General features: G+C 38.9%; 1 protein-coding gene across 1 annotated transcript in view; it reads left to right on the forward strand.

Moving 5' to 3' along the window:
* Window positions 1-26,893, forward strand: part of LOC141361723 (protein NLRC3-like) — an 843,841-nt gene that overhangs the window by 78,364 nt on the left and 738,584 nt on the right. The window contains exons 4-5 of the mRNA XM_073863417.1: window positions 17,723-17,827; window positions 17,998-19,782. Of these exons, the coding sequence (XP_073719518.1) occupies window positions 17,723-17,827; window positions 17,998-19,782 (1,890 nt within the window). The remainder of the gene's footprint in view (window positions 1-17,722; window positions 17,828-17,997; window positions 19,783-26,893) is intronic.

Raw genomic sequence — 26,893 nt, forward strand, 5'->3', positions numbered from 1 at the left:
AAAATGGAATAGAGAAGAGCTGTTGAGAGAATCTGGTGTTCCTTTAAGAGCCATAATACAGCGAAGAGCTGAGGAAGAGAAAGCAGAGAAGCCCGGAGAAGAGGCGGCAGCCTCAGACTCTGCTGCGAGCCCATGGAGGACTCGGTAACCTCGGCTGCCACCCAAGCTTCGTATCGTATATGGACAGATTCCTGGATACATATTTTTAGAATCGTAAACTTCATCTTATTCACTATACAGTATGCGGTTTCGGACGCAAAACTGCAAATGGATTTTATATTCTGAATGCTTGAATCAACGCGAGCTCTCTGGAGAACGTGCATTTTTACATACAGGTAGGAATTATATGATTCAGACATATTTTAATCCCTTTCTTTTATTTCAGTGATATATGGCACGACAAGTTTAATTCCCTTTTTCATCAATGTAATACATTGTAAACGTATTAGTTTGTAAAGACGTCAGTTTCGCGTCCTCGCGTAACGTTAGCAGTGATAGTTTTTCATCGGCTCTATAACAGCTGCATGGTTTAAATGATTGTGAATTGACGCGAAAAAGTGTCACTTTACCTTAAATCATGCATGTTATGCCAAGTGTATTTAAACACATTAAAACACAGCTTGCCACAGCTAGAAGACTGCGTATATTTACATAATCTTCAGATAAGAAAGTTATATATCTAAATCGTATGCTTGACTAACGGGAACACGATCGATTGCATTATGCTGTCAATCATTATGCTGTCAATCACTCAGCGAAGCATTGATTTCACATGGAAAGCAAGAGGACAGGGTCGCAATCTTGATGCGCGTGCATATGTTGCATGAGATGCAGAGCGCGAGTCACCCCTTCACGTGTATTCGCGCTTTGGTCTGCCCGCGTCAAGATGCGAAGACTGACAGTGGTGCGTTAAGAGAACACGGACTCTATGGCTGTTTTAACTTTATTTATTGTATTTCCAGCTTACAACAACTCCTCTTCCGACAGTTGTTGTCTGATATGTCGGCTCAATGATCACAATGACATTAGATGTCTTAATAAAGGAAACGATTTTTGTGAACTGGATAAAAGATCCTGGCGTTTCTCCGAAGTTCAAAGCAGACAAAGGCTCAAATATTATGCGAGTCATCGTTCTCAAACAAGAATGCAATTTAGGCGGGTAAGTCAATCGCCCATCGCTCACAGCCCAGCACCTGCACCACTGTATGCGTATCGCGCTGACAAACATACACCTGATTTTACTGCCCTGACGAAATCTAAAAGTATAATTTCTCTTATTAGAAGCTAGCCTTATGTTTGCCAGTTATTAAGATGGCGGTTGTAGTTTAAATAGAGGTCGTGAAATAATTAGCATTGACAAAAAACTGCATAAAACAATGTTATGTTCCATATTATAAACTTTTGGTTATGTGTACTTAAGTGAGTAAATAAGTTAAATTCTCAATGAGTGTGATATGGCTCTTATTTACCCCTTTAAATGTAGAATAAAGCTTACTCGGGTATCTTACAATGCACTTATGTTGTTATGCAGTTTTAAAATTAGGGCTGAACGATAAATCGCATGTGTTTGTCACGCGCATCACGTCAGTAATGCCGGTTCCTTGATTAGTATTAAATCGCCATCAGCTTTTTTCAGATGGAGCAGCTTTAACTGCACAGAGCCGTAGTTCCCTGACAATCGGGGCAATTTCGCATTAATTATCGCGGACGTATCGCCTGCGATATGGCCCAAATTGTCAGGGAACTACGGCTCTGTGCAGTTAATGTCGCGCTATCTGAAAACAGCTGATGGCGATTTAATACTAATCAAGGAACCGGCATTACTGACGTGATGCGCGTGGTATCGCATGCGATTTATCGTGCAGCCCTATTTAAAATACAAAATACGAACATGTCTGGATGTAGATAAAGCCTACTTGGTCATATTACAATGCACAAGTTTTGTTGTATGCAGTTTGAAAATACATGTTTGTAGAAAAAGTATATTGTACAATGCACTGATTTTGTTGTTATGCAGTTTCAAAATACAACATGAGTATGTTTAAATGTATATGTAGTCATCATCACTGATATATCTCTGGCCCTCATGACAAACTAATTGAATAGCCCTGTCGTAGACGCTCAACACACAATCATATTCATAAATAGTAAAGAAATGCAATGATATTAGGCTATCAGTGCTGCTGTCGCTCTCTCCTATCGCTTATTTTAAAAATGAGCTTATGATCAATAAAATGCAGCTTATATCTGCTGCTTTTGGTGACGTGAACTCTGGCCTACTTTAAAGGTGCAGTGTGTAATTTTTAGAAGGATCTCTTGACAGAAATGCAAAATAATATACAAAACTATATTATCAGGGGTGTATAAACACCTTTCATAATTAACCGTTATGTTTTTATTACTTTAGAATGAGACGTTTTTATCTACATGCAAAATAATATACAAACTATATTATCAGGGGTGTATAAAGACCTTATATAATGAACCGTTATGTTTTCATTACTTTAGAATGAGATGTTTTTATCTACATACACCGAGGGTCCCCTTACATGGAAGTTGCCATTTTGTGCCACCATGTTTCTACAATCTTAAAGGAATAGTCTACTCATTTTCAATATTAAAATATGTTATTACCTTAACTAAGAATTGTTGATACATCCCTCTATCATCTGTGTGCGTGCACGTAAGCGCTGGAGCGTGCTGCGATGCTTCGATAGCATTTAGCTTAGCCCCATTCATTCAATTGTACCACTCAGAGATAAAGTTAGAAGTGACTAAACACATCAACGTTTTTCCTATTTAAGACGAGTAGTTATACGAGCAAGTTTGGTGGTACAAAATAAAACATAGCGCTTTTCTAAGCGGACTTAAAACAGGAACTATATTTTATAGCGTAATAGCACTTTTGGGAGTACTTCGACTCGGCGCAGTAACACCCTCCCTCTCCCATTATGAGAGTGAGAAGGGGAGCGGACTTTTCAGGCGAGTCGAAGTACTCCCAAAGGTGCTATTCACAAATCACGTTAATGACCGCACCAGAGCAAGCACACTTTTGCGGTTCCTCCGGAAGTGCATTTTCTAGTTAAGTGTGCTTGCAAAAGCACACTTATTGTTCTTCTTAAGTTTTATTATTATTTTTATTATTTTTCCCGGGTAGATTTTTTTGGCCAGCTCTAGCGCCTAGACCGTTTGACACAGAGACACCGTTCAAACTTTAAAATGTTCGGGCAGTACCGGTGTAAGTTGCTTGAGAAGATGAAGTCACAGATCCATGTCGTTCGGCCGCCATATTGGAGAGAATACAAAACCTTAAAAAAGTTTCACAGGTCACAAATTTTGTCCAAACTTTATGAAATTCCACGTACGCGATCCTTGGACCGAGCCTCACAAAAGTTACTAGAAGGATTTTTGATTTTCGGAAGCGTTTGCGCGCCACAGCCCAAACTAAATGTGCGTCAACGCCGCCAAAACAGGAAGTAGTTCAAATCTCAATATGTCTGTAACATTTACTAACCAAAATTTTTATATGAACTCTTTACTCCAATGTGAAGATGCCCAAGATAAAAAAACATTGCAGTAACATGTCTATATTATGTTATTTTCACTTTAAAATGTCCAATTAAAACCTGTGTAAAAATAAAAAATGTCATTAGCCTTTACCAGTAGAGGGCAGCCTTTACGTTCAAACGTGTTTTTTAGACAGAATGTAAAGATAGCGGCAGCCATCTTTAGAAGCTAAGCTAACAGGCTATTGCTCCGTGGAAAAGTTTGAATAACAATGGCGGGATGTAGTTTTAATGTTAAAATGGCAAAATGGAATTTAAAAGAGCTTTTCAGAGAATCGGTGTTCCTTTAAGAGCCACAATACAGCGAAGAGCTGAGGAAGAGAAAGCAGAAAAAGCCCGGAGAAGAGGCGACACCCTCAGACTCTGCTGCGAGCCCGTGGAGGACTCAGTAACCTCGGCTGCCACCCAATCTTCGTATCGTATATGGACAGATTCCTGGATACATATTTTTAGAATCGTAAACTTCATCTTATTCACTATACAATATGCGGTTTCGGACGCAAAACTGCAAATGGATTTTATATTCTGAATGCTTGAATCAACGCGAGCTCTCTGGAGAACGTGCATTTTCACATACAGGTAGGAATTATATGATTCAGACATATTTTAATCCCTTTCTTTTATTTCAGTGATATATGGCACGACAAGTTTAATTCCCTTTTTCATCAATGTAATACATTGTAAACGTATTAGTTTGTAAAGACGTCAGTTTCGCGTCCTCGCGTAGCAGTGATCGTTTGGCATCGGTATTTTAATTAATTACGAAATTTGTATTTTATTTTTAAATTGCTATCTTGTGTTTCTGGCGCATTCGCGGATTAATGACTCATTTGAGTCGTTTTCATTACAAAGTGTTGCAAATAAATGAGTCTTTTGAGTCGACTCTTTACAAAGCGAATGGGCCAAATGTTTTAAAGTGGTTCGCGAATCAGTTTGAATGAATTGTTCAGATCGCTTCAAACACGGAATCGTCCGAAGCTGTTTTACTCGTAACCTATGTAGAAACACGCAGAATATAACCAGTGTTGGGTGACGTGGAAATTAATTTACCAATCTTTTAACTAAAAGCAAAACTTCACACATGTACCCGCCATTACATACGCGCGACCGCCGACCTGTTCGTCGTCAGACACAGTTAAACGCGTGCAACCTCCAGAAACACTGTAGCACAGATTGAAGAAAATCCATGATCCATGAATTCGATGATTGACGTCTGATTCGCTGTTTAATGTACTGTATGATGTAAGTGATTCTCACAAAACACACGTGACATGACAACGTAAGAAAACATGAGTTTTGTTATAGTGTAAACTGTCAATGTCCTCAGACCATCTTAGGAGATTCCAACTTTATACATATACAAAACTGTTGTCAGTTTACTTGTCTGATATTTCAGCTACAAGCTACATCAACATTGAGACTAAAGTTAATTTGTTAATTTGAAATGCTTGTCTATTCTGTGTTTGTATTCTTTTTCTGTACTGTTGGTGTATGTTGCAGTTTTACACATACTGTAGAAGTGCCCTTCATAAGTATTCTTCTGTTTGTTGTGGAGTCAAGAAATGTCTAAACATTAAAAGATGAACATGAGACAAAAGTACAGAATCTGTCACATTATTTTTTTTAATGGGCACTGAGCTGTGTCCTGACTGTTTACACATGAAAAGCATAAAATATGTAGGATCAGTTTGATTCACTTATGTGCATTTGTGTACAATACACATAAGTCAGCATTTAATGCTGTTGTTCTTTGTTGTTAAAGCATGTATGTGTTGAAACATAAACAAAGGTTAATAAAATGTGACATTCTAAACTTCTGGCATACTGATATTTATCTTACCAATTTCTGGTCTCCACATCAAACAGAAAAAGCTTGTCTTTATTGTTCTGATACTTATGGAGGGCACTGCGTGTGTGTGTGTGTGTGTGTGTGCGCGCGTGTGTGTGTGTGTGTGTGTGCGTGTGTGTGTGCGTGTGTGTGCATATATCTAGATTTATTTTTTCATGAGTAACTAGTAACTCGCTACTTGAGTATTATTTTCATTGCATACTTTTTACTTCTACTTGAGTAATTATTTATTTAGTTACTTTTACTTTAACTTCAGTAAAGTTTTTGGCTACCCTTTCCACCTCTGTTAAAATCTTCATGAATGTAGGCTGAGTTTGCCACGTTGAAGCCTAAATAATCAGACAGATAGTAAGTTAATCGCCCATCGCTCACAGCCCAGCACCTGCACCACTGCATGCGTATCGCGCTGACAAACATACACCTGATATTACTGCCCTGACGAAATCTAAAAGTATAATTTCTCTTATTAGAAGCTAGCCTAATGTTTGCCAGCTATTAAAATGGCGGTTGTAGTTTAAATAGAGGTCGTGAAATAATTAGCATTGACAAAAAACTGCATAAAACAATGTTATATTCCATATTATAAACTTTTGGTTATGTGTACTTAAGTGAGTAAATAAGTTAACCGCAAAAACTAAATGTGCGTCGACGCCGCCAAAACAGGAAGTAGTTTATCTCAGGAACGCTTTCACGTATTGAAACCAAACTTTGTACATGAACTTGGGACTCCAATGTGAGGATGCACAAACTAAATCGGCGGCACCAGAGCAAGCACACTTTTGCAGTTCGTCCCGAAATGCATTTTCTAGTTATTATTATTATTCCCGGGTAGATTTTTTGTGTCAGCTCTAGCGACCAGACCGTTTGACGCAGAGACACCGTTCAAACTTTAAAATGTTCGGGCAGTACCGGTGTAAGTTGCTTGAGAAGATGAAGTCACAGATCCATGTCGTTCTTCCACCATATTGGATAGAACACAAAACCTTAAAAAAGTTTCACAGGTCACAAATTTTGTCGAAACTTCATGAAATTCCACGTACATGATCCTTGGACCAAGCCTCACAAAAGTTACTAGAAGGATTTTTGATTTTCGGAAGCATTTGCCCAACACAGACCAAAATATACCTATGGCGTAGCCGCCAAACAGGAAGTAGTTCATATCTCAATATGTCTGTAACATTTATTAACCAAAATTTTTATATGAACTCTTGACTCCAATGTGAAGATGCCCAAGATAAAAAAACATTTCAGAAACATGTCTATATTATGTTATTTCCACTTTAAAATGTCCAATTAAAACCTGTGTAAAAATAAAAATGTCATTAGCTTTTACCAGTAGAGGGCAGCCCAAGCGTGTTTAATTGCCTTCACACGTGACTAGACCGAAACTAAGTGCGTGCCTATTGAAAACTATATATACTGAGGATTATTTGATACTAAATCTGATGGAATATTAATATTTCTCATATACGTTTGTTTACAAAACTGCAAATGGATTTTATATTCTGAATCTGAAGGCGTGAATCAACACGAGCTCTCTGGAGAACGTGCAGTCTCACATACAGGTAAGTTTCGGGGATTCAGACGTAAAACCCTTTCTTTTATTTCAGAAATTTATGGCATGACAAGTTTAATTCCCTTTTTCATCAATGTAATACATTGTAAACGTATTAGTTTGTAAAGACGCGTCAGTTTCGCATCCTCGCGTGATCGTTTGGCATCGGCTCTATAACAGCTGCATGGTTTAAATGATTGTGAATTGACGCGAAAAAGTGTCACTTTACCTTAAATCATGCATGTGATGCCAAGTGTATTTAAACAGTCATGACTTTGAGAAATTTATGAAACATTAAAACACAGCTTGCCACAGCTAGAAGACTGCGTATATGCCATTTACATAATCTTCAGATAAGATATATCTAAATCGTATGCTTAACTAACGGGAACACGATTGCATTATGCTGTCAATCATTATGCTGTCAATCACTCAGCGAAGCATTGATTTCACATGGAAAGCAAGAGGACATGGTCGCAATCTGTCGCATGTGTTGCATGAGATGCAGAGCGCGAGTGACCCCTTCACGTGTATTCGCGCTTTGGTCTGCCCGCGTCAATATGCGAAAACTGACAGTGGTGAGTTAAGAGACCACGGACTCTATGGCTGTTTTAACTTTATTTATTGTATTTCCAGCTTACAACAGCTCCTTTTCCGACAGTTGTTGTCTGACATGTCGGCTCAATGATCATTTGCTTATCCACAATGACATTAGATGTCTTAATAAAGGAAACTTCTCCGAAGTTCAAAGCAGACAAAGGCTCAAATATTATGTGAGTCATCGTTCTCACCAGGGACGTGCACAGGGGGGTTGCTCAGGTTGCCCGGGCAACTGCCCATATGCCCTTCTCGACTCAAGTTGCCCTTCCGAGGTGGAAAAATTTTTTACTTTTACTTCGTTTGCACTATGCAGCGTTCCTTCGTTACTGTATTTTAATTAATTACGAAATTTGTATTTTATTTTTAAATTGCTATCTTGTGTTTCTGGCGCATTCGCGAATTAATGACTCATTTGAGTCGTTTTCATTACAAAGTGTTGCAAATAAATGAGTCTTTTGAGTCGACTCTTTACAAAGCGAATGGGCCAAATGTTTTCAATCAATCAATCAATCAATCAATCCTTATTACAGCCGAGTCCAGATAAAACAAAAGAATACTACAGACGAGACATTAAAACAAGATAAACAACCCACACATCAACCCACACAATAAATAGCTACAGAATACAACAATACCAATGTCTCCAAAGCTTTGACTGATATCGTGTAGTAGGCTACTCACACTTATATTAGATAGACCCACAATAATCTCATTATCAGAATTATTTAGCCGGCAGATAAATCTATACATGAGATTTCGTTTTAAAGTGGTTCGCGAATCAGTTTGAATGAATTGTTCAGATCGCTTCAAACACGGAATCGTCCAAAGCTGTTTTACTCGTAACCTATGTAGAAACACGCAGAATATAACCAGTGTTGGGTGACGTGGAAATGAATTTACCAATCTTTTAACTAAAAGCAAAACTTCACACATGTACCCGCCATTACATACGCGCGACCGCCGACTTGTTCGTCGTCAGACACAGTTAAACACGTGCAACCTCCAGAAACACTGTAGCACAGATTGAAGAAAATCCATCGATGATTGACGTCTGATTCGCTGTTTAATGTACTGTATGATGTAAGTGATTCTCACAAAACACACGTGACATGACAACGTAAGAAAACATGAGTTTTGTCTAAGTGTAAACTGTCAATGAGTGCGTTTACATGCACAGTCTTACGCCGATTATGCTTAATAAACTGATAACAGGTGGGGTCATGTAAACGCGTAAATCGGTTTTCTTTAATCGGGGAAAGCCCATAAATGGCGTAAGCAAAAACCGATCGGCACAGGCAGTTTTTTGCTCATTACGCCGATTTCGCGTGGCATGTAAACACCTTAACCGGCTTTCTCACGGTTTTGTCCATGTGCGCATGTCTCCGCGTATGAAAGATAAACGTCACGCGCGAAAGAAAGCGCAAAGTAACGCATAAAAGTCTCCGCTCGACTAAAGCAGTTGGCAGAGAAACTGTTAAAATAGAAGCTCATGTTACATTTACAGGTTCTGCAGACACGAGAAGAGATACAACAGTACAGCTTAAGACAGATATGCCATTGACTTTTTGAACGACTATTGTGTACTATAGGTGGTGACGTCACTGCCTGCGAGAAAACCGATCATTCTTCAAGTTCCATGTAAACGCAGTTGTCTGCATACTGCATAGCCGGCTTATTGATTTGCATGTAAACACATGAAAACAGTTTTATGTAATAAGCAGATTTTTGATTGTTATCCGCTTATTCTGTGCATGTAAACGTACTCCTCAGACCATCTTAGGAGCAGGGGCGGACTTACCCATTAGGCAAAGGTCGGCAATCGCCTTGGGCCCCGCGTTACCAAGGGGCCCCAAAATGCAGGGGTGTACTTGGTGAGCTGCCACTTTTTGCCCCTGGTTATCATCAAGATTCCTAGAAGACTATCATAATTTTGTTTAATTAGGAATTCTATTTAAACATCTTTTGTGTTTTTCAGTGTATTCCCATGAAAGGTTTGAACGTTATTATTACGTCTGCACGAATCCGCCCCTATTATAGTTTAGAGTGGATCATTCCATGCACTACTGCATATACGCGCAAAGCTCAAATCAGCAAGCAGAGTTGCAGGCAGTTTTAGCGAGCAGAGCTGTAGGCAGCAGCGAGTGAGTATGATACATTAAAAGAGCGAAGCTGCAAGGAAATAAACTAACAGTAAACGTAGCTACAACAATGGAGGAGAAAAGATGATTCACACAAAAATGTAGACACAGTCTCCGCTTTTCTCCACACAAACACCGCACGGCCTGTGCTGCTCTCAGCAACCTCTTTTCTGTCAGACACAGCTCTCTCTCGGCCACGGACACTGATAGTGTGCCGGTGAGTATGCTCCGCAAATAATACAGGTTCTACAGTTTATATAATATTAGCGTGTAATCTCAGGTAGGCTTTAGGTAAGCAAGCTTTAGTCCGCCGAAATGTCTGCCCAGCACCACTAAAGATTGTAATTCATTCCCCAATATGCACACTAATTCGTGATGGCTTTAGTCTCATTTTAATCTCATATGAAAACTGTAGCATGCATCGGCTTTGCCCTGTATTTCACTAGCGAACGTCAAAGTACAAGATGTGTACATTAACTGATAGATGACATCTGTATAGTTCATTAATATAAAAACTATTTGCATAATGTAATGCAGAAGCAATACATGACCATCCACTGTATAAAGTCAAATTTCACCCCTTGTTTATCTTATCTCGAGTTCTTAACACCTATGATTGCATTATTTTATAACCATATTATGTTTCTTTTTATCGTATTATGTTCATTTGAATACAAAGTATTTTAATTTAAAATATATTGTGGATGTAATCTGGCATTCAATGAAAATATATTAAAGAAATTCAGTACACAAAGTAAAATAATAAAGTACATAGATGTTATACACATCTTTTTACCATGTCAGTATAAGTGTTTATATATATATATATATATATATATATATATATATATATATATATATATATATATATATATATATATATAGATAGATAGATAGATGGATAGATAGATATAGATATATATAGATAGAAAAGAGATAGAAAAATACAGTAAAGGGGGCATAGTTAGGGCCCCGACACACCTGGTTTTGCCTTGGGCCCCCAAATCACTAAATCCGCCCCTGCTTAGGAGATTCCAACTTTATACATATACAAAACTGTTGTCAGTTTACTTGTCTGATATTTCAGCTACAAGCTACATCAACATTGAGACTAAAGTTAATTTGTTAATTTGAAATGCTTGTCTATTCTGTGCTTGTATTCTTTTTCTGTACTGTTGGTGTATGTTGCAGTTTTACACATACTGTAGAAGTGCCCTTCATAAGTATTCTTCTGTTTGTTGTGGAGTCAAGAAATGTCTAAACATTAAAAGATGAACATGAGACAAAAGTACAGAATCTGTCACATTATTTTTTTTAATGGGCACTGAGCTGTGTCCTGATTGTTTACACATGAAAAACATAAAATATGTAGGATCAGTTTGATTCACTTATGTGCATTTGTGTACAATACACATAAGTCAGCATTTAATGCTGTTGTTCTTTGTTGTTAAAGCACGTATGTGTTGAAACATAAACAAAGGTTAATAAAATGTGACATTCTAAACTTCTGGCATACTGATATTTATCTTACCAATTTCTGGTCTCCACATCAAACAGAAAAATCTTTTCTTTATTGTTCTGATACTTATCGAGATCACTTTATTGTGTGTGTGTGTGTGTGTGTGTGTGTGTGTGTGTGTGTGTGTTTGTGTGTGTGTGTGTGTGTGTGTGTGTGTGTGTGTGTGTGTGTGTGTGTGTGTGAATTCATGCTGCACACACGTTGAAAGGGTTTATGATAAAAGATACACGTGTTTGTGTGAGTAAAACACTTTAGTACTATGTGTCACTATCAGTTGCGGCCGGGATTTCTCTTCAGAGGGACGTGATTCACACGAATTCATGATGCACACGCATCAAATGTGATAAAAGACACATGTGTGTGTGTGTGTTTGTGCGTTCGTAACACGCGCATCGAAGGGTTTATGTAAAAGACGTGTGTGTGTGTTTGTGTGTGTGTGTTTTTGTGCGTGGGTTTACGATAAAAGACACGCGTGTGTGTGTCAAAAGGGTTTATGATAAAATATGCGTGTGAAAGAAAGACACTGTGTCTTAAGACACTCACTTAACATTAAACTGATTGCACATGAGATTAAATTGAAAGTTAGTTTAAACGAAAAACTGTTATCCAATCATAGCAGTGGGCGTTTACTTCCAAGTCGTCAATGCAGCCCGCCCATTAAAACGGATCATTTCTCTAACCAGCTTCGAAATCAGGGTACAAAATGGCATATTACTTCTTGCTTTTGATGTTTTTAGATGTAAAAACCATGCAAACGTCATGAGTAGACCTCAGACAACAGTATAAAACAATAAAAACGACAGAGGAAGGGCACCTTTAAACTTAAATGTTTTTAAATACATATTTATCTTTCACATTACCTGTTGCACTGCAGGATAGTGGGTTAAGCAAAGGACATTGTATAGAAGTGTTGCACACTTCTTGCACACAGCAGGCTTAAAAAAAAGTCAGCAAAAAATGGGGGGCCTGTGCCATGGTAAAGCTTTATGTCTATCGACAGAGAAACAAAGAAAGCTTATCCGTGTGTCTCAATTGGTTCCCTAGCTCCCGAGGTCGTGAATCAGTATATCGTGTACACAGGTTCGGGCACTAGTAAGGACCCTAGCTCACTTCACATTGGGACGATGTTCACTTATTTTTCTGTCACGGCTGCTTAAGCGCGTTGTAATCACTCACAGCTGTTACTCATCAACAACCGGCAAAACCAACATCTCTCTGACTTAAATTTAAAAACAGTACATTGTGAAAAATGCTGTCATTCTTCTCTTACATATCTGTGTATAAAATTGGAGGCATATAATTACATTTTAAATGTAATAAATATATTTACAATTTTAAATAAATATTATTCTTTTAAATATTGAGTAGATTGTGGTTCCTTACTGTGTAGCAATGTGTGTTTATATTTACAACTAAAACAAACGTTTGTCTTTATAAAAGTTCTGTAACATTTCATAAAGTTTATTGAGTTGGATCACGTGATGTTCGGTTGGCGAGCTTCAGAAAAGGTCACGTGATTTCCGGTTAGGGAACATAAGGAACATCGATGCTCACTGGTTTTTACGTTGCATTGTGGGAATTTTTAGGGAACGACCGTTCCAGTGCACTGAACGGATTTTGCGATTGAGACAGCCCTTAAAATGGCCGACTCCCTGATCAGTGCCCTGACTACTGAACAAGGGAGCTGATTGAGACACACGGTATGTTTGATCACAAAAATGTTGTCATGTTTTTCAGGATTGTCGCATGTACGCGAAAGAAAAAACAAATCATTGTTGCATTCAGTGGCACTCTTAATTTCTCTTATTTTCACCGGAAAGAAAATTGGCTAGTAGAAATGCTGATTTAGAAAGTCAATCATAAGGTGGTCAGTTTACACATTGTGCACACTTGCTAAGACAAATAGCTTTTTTTTAAACCTGCAAAGCTTAAACAGTGCTTGCATTACGTAAATGATTTTAATGTCATGTGTCAGCTCTTATACTTTTCTACTTAATCATTATACAGTAGGGCTTTGAGTTGGTATACATAGTCAAGGTTGCACAAAGATGGGGTATTTGTGATCCTATGTAGTGGGCCGGTCTGGGCCAAAATGCCGGGGCCTATTTTTTTGTTCCAGTCCTTACAGTAATGAAACACTTAATCCTGTAGATACTCAAAAGTAAGTACCACACATGTCTGTAAGTACAACATATTTACTTATTAAATGAGCATGAGTGCCATTGCTATATACTTTTATCCTTTACATATTTATTGTCTTCTATCTAGCTTTCCTAGCCTGACTACCTGATGTCTAAGATCTTTATTCTTCTCTCTCTCTCTTTCTCACTCACTCTCTCTCTCTTTGCAATGTCTAATTTCTAACTGTGCATTCTCGAGGACATTCTTAAGTTGTTGACAAGAAACTGCTAGACCTTGGAATGCTTTTAAAAACATGTCGTGCAAATGAGCGTAAATGAGAGTAAAAACCCGGTCAGCAATTCTGTACTCAAGAGCATGAATCACTTTCAATAGGAATGAAACACTCACTTCACGTCAGTGGAAAGTGGTCACTTAAATATGGCCAGGGGTTTCTTTCATAAGAATTGAATTGAGGGTCTGCATTAGCGCGCGCCTGTCTCGTCCGTCTCCATGTTTTTTTTTTTTGTGAGTCGCTATCAATCAATCATCCGTGGCACGCCTTTATCACCTTGCATTTTTTATTTTTTTTACTCAGTAACGGATTTGATTTAAAATGTAGCGAAGTACAATACTTTAAACAAAACATACTTAAGTAAAAGTAAAAGTACAGATTTTAAAAACTACTCAAAAAAAGTAAAAGTACACACACAAAAAAATACTCAATTACAGTAACGTGAGTAAATGTAATTCGTTACTTTCCACCTCTGCATTTGCGTTAAGCTTTAGAACCCCAGTCATGTTTTTGAATGGACGTGCATCATTCCCTCAGTTTTCCCTGAGACAGGAGAAAAACAGATTTCAGTGTTGCACTTCCTTCTTTCAATAATGTAAAAATCATCATTTTGCGTAATTGAAAGAATGAACTGCTAAATCTTTGTCGAGGGTGTAGGACTACAAACACTCATTGCTCATCTCGCTGTGTGCTTTCTGTATAACATTTTTGCATCAGATCAGGATATGGACGTTTGTGTGGTGAATGGTCCCGGAAAAGAGAGGTACTTTGTGTACGGGCGTGTTTGTTGAACGGCGTGTGTGTTCCACAGACATGTTTTGGCTCACGAGCACACTGAGGAAGACGCTGAGCAGAGGCGCATCTGGGAAGTGAACAGGTTGTGCGATGGACGCATTTTGTGTGCAGGGTGCGTCGATTTCTTCTTTGGGATTATTTACACGTTTGGCCAAGCACTCTCAAAAATAAATAAGAAACTGAGTGAAGCCTGCTCCTACGACACAATTCGTTTATGTGGTGAACCAATCACCCAAGCTTTGTACCGTATATATGGACAGGGGCGTCCTGGATATATATTTTAGAATCCCAAACTGGAAGCAACAGCCAAAGCCTGCAGGGATAAACGCACGTCTGACTATAAAGTGAGTGTTTCTATTTTCTTATACCAAGGTGGCATATATGTACACAATAGCATACAGCTGAGCAGTGTATTGATTAATGGTAGTGGCTTGCAGAGCTGTGCATTGTGGGCATTGTTGTTTTCCATACAAATGCGCCCTAAAATCACGTTCTGTTTTTCTCGGTCAAAATTCTAAATTTATGTTACTTTCGACTACAAATAGCTAACTTTTTTGTTATTAGGAGCACCGTAGCCCCTGACATAAAATGTTAGGAGCACAAGAGAACATTTTGAGCACACCTTAAATCAGCCTGCAATTATTCACATTTTTCCCCAAAAATTTGCATTACTGAAAAATACTAAATAGACTTAACTCTATGCAGTTGATTTCAGAATACAAAGTTATTAACCAAATAATCATACAACCCCCTTGACTATTCAAGGCATACGATACTTACATATACAATAAGTTATATCCAGATAGCATATTGTAATGAGATGAGTGACAGGGCAATATGCATACTTGTATCCTTTACACGTTTCTCGTCTTCTATTCAGTTTTCCTTATGGGCATCTGATATAAGACCTTTCTAATCTGTAATGTTTTTGGTGTTAATGTAGGCTAGAAGTTTTCTCTATCTCTCATCTCTGCAATGTCTAAATTTAAACCCGCAGGTCTGAGACTGAGTGAGATGTGTTGACTACCCGGGCTGCGTAGTTAAACGTCTTAAACGATTGAGACGAGTCATGCAAAAAAGCGGTAAAACCCCGACCCTGCATTCTGTATTGTTGTCACGGGTGCCATTCACATGCGTGAAAACTTGTTAAAAAAAACTGCTCGCGCTGTGTCAAAAACTCTTATTTGGTCGCAGTTTGGAGCCCTTGGTGCCCCCTGATTGCCCACTTGCCCAATCTCGTCTATGGATAAACCGGCTCTGGTCAAATTTGTAAAACATGCGCCGTTATAGACGCATGTTGTGCGTTACTTTCTTAATGAGACAGCATTGTACTCAAACAACAAGATATTTATTTACCGTTGCAAGACATACCTAGAGGAAAATAAGTATTTGAACACCCTGCTATTTTGCAAGTTCTCCCACTTAGAAATCATGGAGGGGTCTGGAATTGTCATCGTAGGTCCATAGGTGCATACATAATCTAAAAAAAATCCAGAAATCACAATGTATGATTTTTTTAACTATTTATTTGTATGATACAACTGCAAATAAGTATTTGAACACCTGAGAAAGTCAATGTTAATATTTGGTACAGTAGCCTTTGTTTGAGGTCAAACGTTTCCTGTAGTTTTTCACAGGACACTGCAGGAGAGATTTTGGCCCACTCCTCCACACAGATCTTCTCTAGATCAGTCAGGTTTCTGGCCTGTCGCTGAGGAACACGGAGTTTGAGCTCCCTCCAAATATTCTCTATTGGGTTTTGGTCTGGAGACTGGCTAGGCCTCTCCAGAACCTTTATATGCTTCTTACGGAGACACTCCTTGGTTATCCTGGCTGTGTGCTTCGGCTCATTGTCATGTTGGAAGACCCAGCCTCGACCCATCTTCAATGCTCTAACTGAGGGAAGGATGTTGTTCCCCATAATCTCGCAATACATGGCCCCGGTCATCCTCTCCTTAATACAGTGCAGTCGCCCTGTCCCATGTGCAGAAAAACACCCCCAAGCACCCCCATGCTTCGCAGTAGGAATGGTGTTCTTGGGATGGTACTCATCATTCTTCTTCCTCCAAACACGTTTAGTAGAATTATGACCAAAAAGTTCTATTTTGGTCTCATCTGACCACATGACTTTCACCCATGACTCTTCTGGATCATCCAAATGGTCAATGGCAAACTTAAGATGGGCCTGGACATGTGCTGGTTTAAGCAAGGTAACCTTCCGTATCATGCATGATTTCAAACCATGACGTCTGTGTATTACCAACAGTAACCTTGGAAACGGTGGTCCCAGCTCTTTTCAGGTCATTGACCAGCTCCTCCCGTGTAGTTCTGGGCTGATTTCTCACCTTTTTTAGGATCATTGAGACCCCACGAGGAGAGATCTTGCATGGAGCCCCAGTCTGAGGGAGATTGACAGTCATGTTTAGCTTCTTCCATTTTCTAATGATTGCTCCAACAGTGAACCTTTTTTCACCAAGCTGCTTGGCAATTTCCCTGTAGCCCTTTCCAGCCTTGTGGAGGTGTACATTTTTGTCTCTAGTGTCTTGGACAGCTCCTTGGTCTTGGCCATGTTAGTAGTTGGATTCTTACTGATTGTATGGGGTGGACAGGTGTCTTGCAGCTAATGACCTCAAACAGGTGAATCTATTTTAGGATAATAAATGGAGTGAAGGCAGAATAACAGGTCTTTGAGAGTCAGAATTCTAGCTGATAGACAGATGTTCAAATACTTATTTGCAGCTGTATCATACAAATAAAAAGTTTTTAAAAAATCATATATTGTGATTTCTGGATTTTTTTTGGATTGTCTCTCACGGCGGACGTGCATCTATGATGGCAATTTCGGACCCCTCCATGGTTTCTGAGTGGGAGAACTTGCAAAATAGCAGTGTGTTCAAATACTTATTTTCTTCACTGTAGCTGCTCTGACTGCTGTAGAACTTCAGCTCCCAGCGCTCAGGGGCAGAGTTAGGGGCAGAGCCAAAAATATTTTGTTTTTTAATACATTTTATTTGATAAATATATTTGTAAAGCAGACAGACAGACAGACAGACAGACGTAAATGGTCACCAATAGCATTGATTTATTAAAAAAAATGAAATAAAAAAATGTAATAAAACACCTCCAAAAAAAGGGCACTTCGTAGTGTAAGGATAAAAGGGGCATGTGTTCTGCACATGTTGAGCCCTATATGTGCAAGTGCCTGCACAAGTGTATAAAACCTGTAGAACTATTAAGGTAATAATGACAATAAGTATTTAATATTTTTTTTCTTGATGATGTTGAAGGTCAGTCTTGACTTCCAGACCAGTTGTTACAGAAACCTGTAGAAAGTTTGAGCAGTCTGAGAATCAAACACAAGACTTCAGCAAAAACATGGATCCTGTTAAACTGTAAGATTTAAAAATTATTTTTTTAGATTTTACAAAGGGCTTTCACATGAAACACAAACACATTATAAATACTATAATTGGCACATTTTGTAAACCTAATATGTTCTGTGTCTTATGATGATTCTACTTCTGTAAAGTATGTATTTGTCTTTTTTATTTTAATTTTACAGCCACAAGTCTACTCTTGCTGAAGTCCTGAACACATTCAGATCAAATCTGAGGAAGAAGTTTGAGTGTTTGTATGAGGTAACATCAAATAAGAGAAACCCAACACTACTGAATGAGATCTACACAGAGCTCTACATCACAGAGAGTGAAAGTGGAGAGATCAGTAATGAACATGAGGTGAGACAGATTGAGACACAATCCAGAAGAACAACAACAGAGGAGACACCAATCAAATGTAATGACATCTTTAAACCTTTACCTGAACAAGACAAACACATCAGAAGTGTGCTGACAAAGGGAGTCGCTGGCATTGGAAAAACAGTCTCTGTACAGAAGTTCATTCTGGACTGGGCTGAAGAGAAAGAGAATCAGGACGTCCACCTCATATTTCCACTTCCTTTCAGAGAGATCAATTTGATGAAGGACAAAACACTCAGTCTTTTAGATCTTCTTCATCTTTTCTTCCCACAAACAAAAGAAATGGAAATCTCCAGTGATGAATATAAAGTGTTGTTCATCTTTGATGGTTTGGATGAGTGTCGTCTGTCTCTGGATTTTCACAGCAGTGTGAGGTTGTGTGATGTAAGTGAATCAACCTCAGTGGACGTGATGCTGACAAACCTCATCAAGGGGAATCTGTTTCCCTCTGCTCTCATCTGGATCACCTCCAGACCAGCAGCAGCTGATCTCATCCCCTCTGAGTGTGTTGATCGAGTCACAGAGGTACGAGGATTCACTGATCCACAGAAGGAGGAATACTTCAGGAAGAGAATCAGTGATGAGAGTCTGTCTGATCAAATCATCTCACACCTGAAGTCATCCAGGAGTCTCTACATCATGTGTCACATCCCAGTCTTCTGCTGGATTTCAGTCACTGTTCTAGAGAGAATGTTGAGTGAAGCAGAGAGAAGAAAAGAGATCCCCAAGACTCTCACTCAAATGTACACACACTTCCTGATCATTCAGACAAACATCAAACATCAGAAGGACTATGAGAAGAAAGATGAAGACATGATCTTCAAACTGGGGAAACTGGCTTTTGAGCAGCTTGTGAAAGGCAATCTGATCTTCTATGATGAAGACCTGAGAGAGTGTGGCATTGATGTAGCAGAAGCATCAGTGTACTCAGGATTGTGTACTCAGATCTTCAGAGAGGAGTTTGGTTTGTATCAGGGGAAAGTTTACTGCTTTGTTCATCTCAGCATCCAGGAACATCTAGCAGCTCTTTATGCTCACACCTCCATCACAAACAACAACAGAAATGTGTTTGATAAAATGAAGAAACAAACTGAAAGAGAGAAGATTTCAGTGTCTGATCTGTATAAGAGAGCTGTAGATGAGGCTCTAAAGAGTAAAAATGGACGTTTTGATCTTTTTCTTCGTTTTCTTCTGGGTTTGTCAGTGGATTTGAATCAGAATCTCTTACGAGGTTTGATGACACAGACAGATCAAAGCTCTCACAGCAATGAGAAAACAGTTGAGTATATCAAGAAGAAGATCAGCAGCACTCGATCTCATGAGAAATCCATCAATCTGTTTCACTGTCTGAATGAACTGGGTGATGATTCACTGCTGCAGGAGATTCAACATTATGTGAAATCTAAAACATTAAGTGAAGCCAAACTCTCTTCATCTCAGTGGTCAGCTGTAGTTTTTGTGTTGTTGACATCAGAACAGAAGATGGATGAGTTTAATATGGATAATTTTGTTAAAAGAGGAAACAAAGCTGAAAGACTGAAAGTTCTTAAGAAGCTGCTGCCTGTGATTTGTGAATCCAGATCAGTTCAGTAAGTGTAAACTTTACTCTTTAAACTTTACTTATACTTATTACTTTATTTGTCCCTGTTAAGGGAAATTTGTCTTGGGCAGTACAGGTTAAAGTAAAGCTGCACAACAGAAACAGCTCTATCAATACCAGTTCACAATCATGTCCTTAACAGCCTTGTAGCCAGAGGAACTAAAGAATTCCTATAGGGGTTGTATCTAAACCTTGCAGTGGGGAACCTTCGACCAGATGGAAGTAATTCAAATTTTACAACAAAATTTCCAGGATTGTGGCTCCTGTAATCATTGGTATACAGTATAAATAAGAGTGGTGAGCATACACATCCCTGGGGTACAACAATACTGATGGACCTACACACAGAAAGAGTCTGCTTGATTTTAACTTACTGAGTCCTACCAATAAGAAATGCATGAAACCATTTAATACTATATGTATTTACAGCCATACTACTTAGTTTGGAAAGCATGAGGTGTGGCTGCACGGTATTAAAAGTAGAGCTTAGATCAAGAAAGAACAACCTGGCATAAGCCTTAGGATCCTCCAGATGTTTTAAAACCTGATGCACCACAGTAATGATCGCATAATCAGTGCCTCTATTATTTTGATAACTGATAAGGATCAAGAAGGTCCTTGACCTTTCCTTAAGCTTCCACACCATCATCCTCTCCAAACATTTCATAACAACACAGGTTAAAGCAACCGGGCGAAAGTCGTTGAACTCTTGAGGACTGAATTTTTTGGAACTGGTTTAATAATTGACTTTTTCCAAATATCTGGAATGATATGTAAATCAATGGACCTCTGAAAAATGTCCACACATGCAGGGGCTAGTTCCTCTGCAAAGGTTTTCAAGATAAAAGCAGAAAGACCAGCCAGCCCCATTGCCTTCTTAATGTCAAGACCTTTAAAAGCCTTAACCATATCCATCAAACTCATTTGAGGTTTAGATACAGAATCATCAATCCTAATATCGGCCAGTACATCACTACAATCATAAGAATCAACATTGAACCTACAGAAAAAATCATTCAGTTCATTTGCCAGTATCTCATCATTTACAACCTGCATACTTATCCTTTAAGTATCATATTAGTCATACACCTTAACTTAGACCACAACTTCTTTGGATTATTACTCAGATCACTATCAATTGAATCTTTATAAGTCCTATGAGTTTCTCTTATTTTATGGTTAAGGTTTTTCTGTGCCAATCTTAAAAGCTGAGGGTCCCGTTTTTTAAAAGCCAAATGTTTCTGATTTATACACTCTTTGACCACCTTGGTGAAATAAGACGTGTTATTTGAAAAATGTCTAACTTGTTTGACTGGAATCACAGAGTATATACAGAATTTAACATATGCAGACCTGATTTCATTATGCCTGTCGATATCTGGATCATACAGCACCTCCCAGTTAGTACATAAAAAACAGCCTTTCAATATCTCCACTGTTTCTGGAGACCAAAGTCTCATCACCCTATTCCTAGGCTTATTTGGCTTCAGCAAGGTACGGTAAACAGGAATAAGATACACAGCATTATGGTCAGAGTTTGCTTACGGTGGATTAATTTTCACAGTATTTGCATTTGATATATTCCCATAGCACTTGTCCAAAATATTAATACCCCTTGTATTTGAATTAACATATTGTTGAAAACCAAGAAGAAATCTTTGAAGATGACAATGATTCATATGACCCAAAACAAACAGAGAAGAATTTGGTGTACGTTGGAGCTGCTGTTGCACGCACTTAGACACCTGTGTCGCAGTTCTTACTGCGTTTCCATCTGGTGGCACATATATAACGCAGATGACAACATTTCCAAACTCACATGGCAAATAAAAAGGTCGTAAGCTAATGCCCAGCAGTTCCACGTCTCTGTCACTGATGATCTCCCTTATAGTAATGCAGCCACACCACCGATCATTTATATAAACACAAACCCCACCTCCGCACTTTCCTGACCAGGTCTCTGTCCACACGCACCAGTGTGAAACCATCCACCTGAACATAGGCATCAGGGACGTCAGGTTGAAGCCATGTCTCTGTCACAGCCAAGATGTATGCATCTCGGTACTCATGACGAAAAATTTAATTAATCCAAAGTTCATCCAGTTTATTTCTTAATGAAAGGGCATTGAGCAAGATTATTGAAGGCAGGGCTTGACGGTTTCCTCTCCTCCTCAAACGCTGTCATACACGAAGCAAGTAGCTGCTGTTGCGGTCGTCTCCACAGCTCTTTGGGTAAATTTGGCAGATTAACAAAATTCGTACCATTCGAAAAAGTCGCAAAAAACTCCTTTCCAACTCAATTGTGCAGCTACCCATTACCTGATGCGCAGGTCGCCTGCTGAGCTGCGCCCTGGAAGCTTTTATTAATGAAGCCTCACAAATCTTCAGTACTGCAGAGTCTTACAGAGTTTAGTGTTCAGTGTTTGATGTGTTATCTGTGTGTCTTTATTTACACACTAAGACTAAGGCTGCGTTCACACGGTACCATAATACGGTTGTCAAACCCGTATTTGAGTCCTTAAGATGGTTCCGTTCACACGCAGTTCGGTTATTTACGTGTTTGACAACCGTGGCATGTGAACGGAATCGCACTGGACAACCAGTTGTCTGTCATGTCATTCAGTGCTTTGTCTGCATGATATGACTGCAAACTACGCAGCAGGATTGCTCCATAAGGTTAATGAGATTACCTTCATAGACCCACAGAGCATATTACATTAATTCGCGTGTATCTCAGTAAGTGAGAGCAAAATAATAAAACCTTAAAAGTGGACGATATAATGTTCGGTCTAAAATAAAAGGGATAATTCACCCAAAAATAAAACTTAGCTCTTTATTTACTCACCTTTTTCTTAAGTACAGCAATTAAGAAGATATTTTGCAGAAAACCCATATGAATGGAAGTCAACCGCCACTTTGAGAGCTCAAAAATTACAACTAATTAACTTATTACAACATTATTAGCGTTAATGCACATCCTTGGACACATATAAAGTGCGCATTACGTTCTCGCTCTAGGTGGTGCTAAGAGGCTGGTTTTGCCTGCGGTTGGTAAACCATACTCTCAGTGCCACCTACTGAGCGGGAGCGTAAGCGCACTTCCTATGTGACTGCGTTATAAATGCTTCAAATAAAGTTCACTTTCTTGCAAAAACGGATCGATTTGCTTCACAAGATGTTAATATATCACCAGTCATTGGGATTACTTTTGTACTGGATATATCTGCTTTGGTCAAACGTGCAGTTGCTTCATTCATTTTGCAGATTAAAACTTTAAATATGGAACCATCCTTGTTTATTTTTCTCTGCACAATGGTAAGCATTACACACACGCCAGCTGTTTTTGTTAATGACATAATTAAAGTTTTGTCCATTGTATAATACTTTCGTTTTTATATTTACGTCCGTCACTATGGTTACAGGCACCGCGTGCGAATAGCATACTGGTTTTTTGAGGTCGGTTACTCGTTCATACAGGCAGGGTTCTATTTGTGTCGTAATGTGCTGTCTGAACAGCACACTTCCAGACTCACACCCGTAAGCAAATACGGTTGTCACTCCTGAAATTCTGTCGTGGGAACGCAGCCTAAGACAACATTATACAAGCTACAGTACAATAATTACAGGAATGAAATGAATCAGAGTTTAGAGATAATCTAGGGTTTGTCCATCCAGATTTATTTAAATTCAGGTTGTGTTTGACCACTTATTTTTAAATACAGATTAACATATCATAGATAAAAATTGAATCTGTATTGAATCCTTTAGCTGTGATTCATTTTGTGTAACTAAACAGCATCAATGTTATTATTGTCATTGAAAGTTCAATTCAATTCAATTCAATTTTATTTATATAGCGCTTTTCACAATACTCAATTGTTTCAAAGCAGCTTTACATTAATAGAAGCAGTAAAAGCAGAGAAAAACGACAGATAGCACAACATAATACACAATAGCATAAGCAGTCAAATTTGCTGCGGCTATGACGCGACATTATGAGCGAGCGTATTACTAATGTAACGTCTAGGAGAAGAAGCTAAGTTAAGCCCAAGCAGGCTACCTCCCCGGGGTAAAAAAACCCCTAGGAGAAAAAAAAACCAAAAACCCCGGGTTGTTTAGCCGAGGAAATAAAAATAAAAAGTCCTAGGAGGGAAAAACCCTTGGGAGATATACATGTATATACACACATATAAACGGATAAGGATCTTAAGCGGAGATTAAGCGGAGATTAAGCAGAGATTAAGCGGATATTAAGCGGGTCCTGCCGGTGGTCATTGGTCAGGCATCAGCTGGGCATCACATTGAAGGACGACCAGTAGATCAGAGGTGTGCCGACTTTCACATCTACCGGTACTGGGTCTGTTTGTCCCATTGTCCTCAGGGTCAATGGGACCCAAGGACGAGACAGGGAGAGAAAAACAAAATCATATTAGCGTAGGGGCCGTTCACATGTAATGCAAGTGTCACACAGTGATGTGGTTTAATCAGCTTAGTTTCAGACAGACTAACTATTGCGGCATAATTATATTATCCAAAGTTGAGGATTTTGCAAATTGGGGGCCCACTGCGACGGTATATATGGTAACTAAGGGTCACCTTCCGATTTTTAAGAGAAAATGAACCCTGTCGACCCGTTTGACTAAGGCCTGTAACCCCCCTGTCGTCGTTAATGCAGGTTCAGTGGCAAACGGGTCTATATTGCATACTATTTACAAGATCACGAGAAAACGCCAACATCGCAACCTGACCATACGTGTCAACCCGTTTGACTAAGGCCGGAAGCCCCACTGTCGTCGTTAATGCAGGTTCAGTGGCAAACGGGTCTGTATGGCATACTATTCGCAATACAAAGAAAGCGCCAAAATCACAACCCAACCATACGTGCCAACCCGTTTGACTAAGGCCAAAAGCCCCACTGTCGTGGTTAATGCAGGTTCAGTGGCAAACGGGTCTGTATGGCATACTATTCGCAATACAAAGAAAGCGCCAAAATCACAACCCAACCATACGTGCCAACCCGTTTGACTAAGGCCTGTAACCCCACTGTCGTCGTTAATGCAGGTTCAGTGGCAAACGGGTCTGTATGGCATACTATTCGCAATACAAAGAAAGCGCCAAAATCACAACCCAACCATACGTGCCAACCCGTTTGACTAAGGCTGGAGGCCCCACTGTCGTCGTTAATGCAGGTTCAGTGGCAAACGGGTCTGTATGGCATACTATTCACAAGACACAAGAAAGCGCCAAAATCGCAACCCAAACATACGTGCCAACCCGTTTGACTAAGGCTGGAGGCCCCACTGTCGTCGTTAATGCAGGTTCAGTGGCAAACGGGTTTGTATGGCATACTATTATTGTGTAAATATATACAGCTCATACAGGTAAAGGAAATGTAACTGTGCTATTTAGAGTCGAGTAGATCTTTATTGTCCCACATTTGTCATGGATTCATACACAGACATCTCCAGTAGATAAACTGATGGGGATGTTGAAGATCTTAATAAAGAAGTTTATTGTAGTATCAATGACAAAGCATGTGATGTACTTTAGGTTCAGTTGTATCAGGTGTTGTGGTTTTCCTTTTTCTTCAAATGAAACAATCTTCAGTCTTAGGTTTTGATTTCAAAGATGGACTTTATTGTTAGCGAAATAAAGCCGTGAGGAGATCTTGCAAGATCCACTTAAGTTTTACTGTACCACAAGTGGTATATATATATGGTGGCAACCCCACCCTCATAAATGTGAACTCCATACATGTACTCCATACATGGTCTAATATTCAGAAACATATGGTTTGTATCATATGGAAAACATATGGCATCACTTTATCAAGATCCCATTCCTGGGACAGTACATCTTTTGTCTCGGCACTCAGCATGTAGACTCTTCCCCATGTACATGAACAGACTGCAATGCATGCTGGTAAATTTCTTACACACACACATTGGTAAACTTAGTGATACATATAACTGGTTATATTCATACAGAAAAACATAATGGTAAAGTAAGATTATACTTAATTCCTTTATATTCTGATTAAAACAAACTTCGTCACAGGTTGAACACAGATCAGTATTAGCATTCATCATTTATTGATTACTTCTCCTATCAGTAATGTAGATTTACATTTACTTGTACAGTTATACATTTGCCAGATGTTTTTTATCCAAAGCGTCTTGCAATGCATTATAAGGTAGACATTTTAATCATTATGTGTGTTCCCTGGGTTCAAACCCATGACCTTTAGCAATGCTTCACCACTGAGCTATACAGGAGCTCCTTCATACTATAATTTATTTAATATAACTTTAAGTGTATTTATCTGCATATTGCTGGGAGTGAGATTGTTTCTATGATAATGAAGACTTTTAAGGGATGAGCTTTTTAAACACTTAACTTGGAATGGAATCTGTTTGTATAACATACAATTAGGGCTGTCAAAATTAACGCGTTAATAACGTGTTAACGCAAATTCATTTTAACGCCACTGATTTTATTAACGCAACACGCAATTTCTGTTTGAAGTTGGATGAATTAAGATGCAGCAAGTGACCCGCACTGTCTAGATGAGTCCGAGGTTTTTATAAAAATAAGAACATTAAGCAAACTAACCTAAACAATTAAAATGATCTTTATCTGTACGTTTCCTGAGAGGTGTACCGCATCTTCATTCACTTTTTGGTTTCGTTTTTAAAGCATGCAGAAATTATAGAAAATAGACTGCAGGACTTACTTGATGTTAAAATAATTATTAAGAGAGATAAAGTTTGGGACCTGATTGATGTTAAACAAATTATTAAGAGTGACAAGACTCAAAAGCGATCTTCCTGACACTGAAGTCTGAAGCGCATGCACACAAACGCGCGACCCCAATATAAACATCTACACAAAATTAGAGTAATAAAAATATCTGTTTTGACAAGACTTTACGCAGATATGACCTATAATCTGTTATATCTGAAGTGAATGTTTGGTTAACTGTTGGGAAAAAGTATCTGTTGTGTAACATTATATTAAACCCTCGCATTAGCCTACAGTATCTTAAAGCGGTCTGTCTCAATCAGGCGCGGAGCTATGGGCGGGCCTGGGTGGGCCTGGGC

The sequence above is a fragment of the Misgurnus anguillicaudatus genome, chromosome 24, assembly GCF_027580225.2.
Source record: "Misgurnus anguillicaudatus chromosome 24, ASM2758022v2, whole genome shotgun sequence".
NCBI classification, from domain to species: domain Eukaryota; kingdom Metazoa; phylum Chordata; class Actinopteri; order Cypriniformes; family Cobitidae; genus Misgurnus; species Misgurnus anguillicaudatus.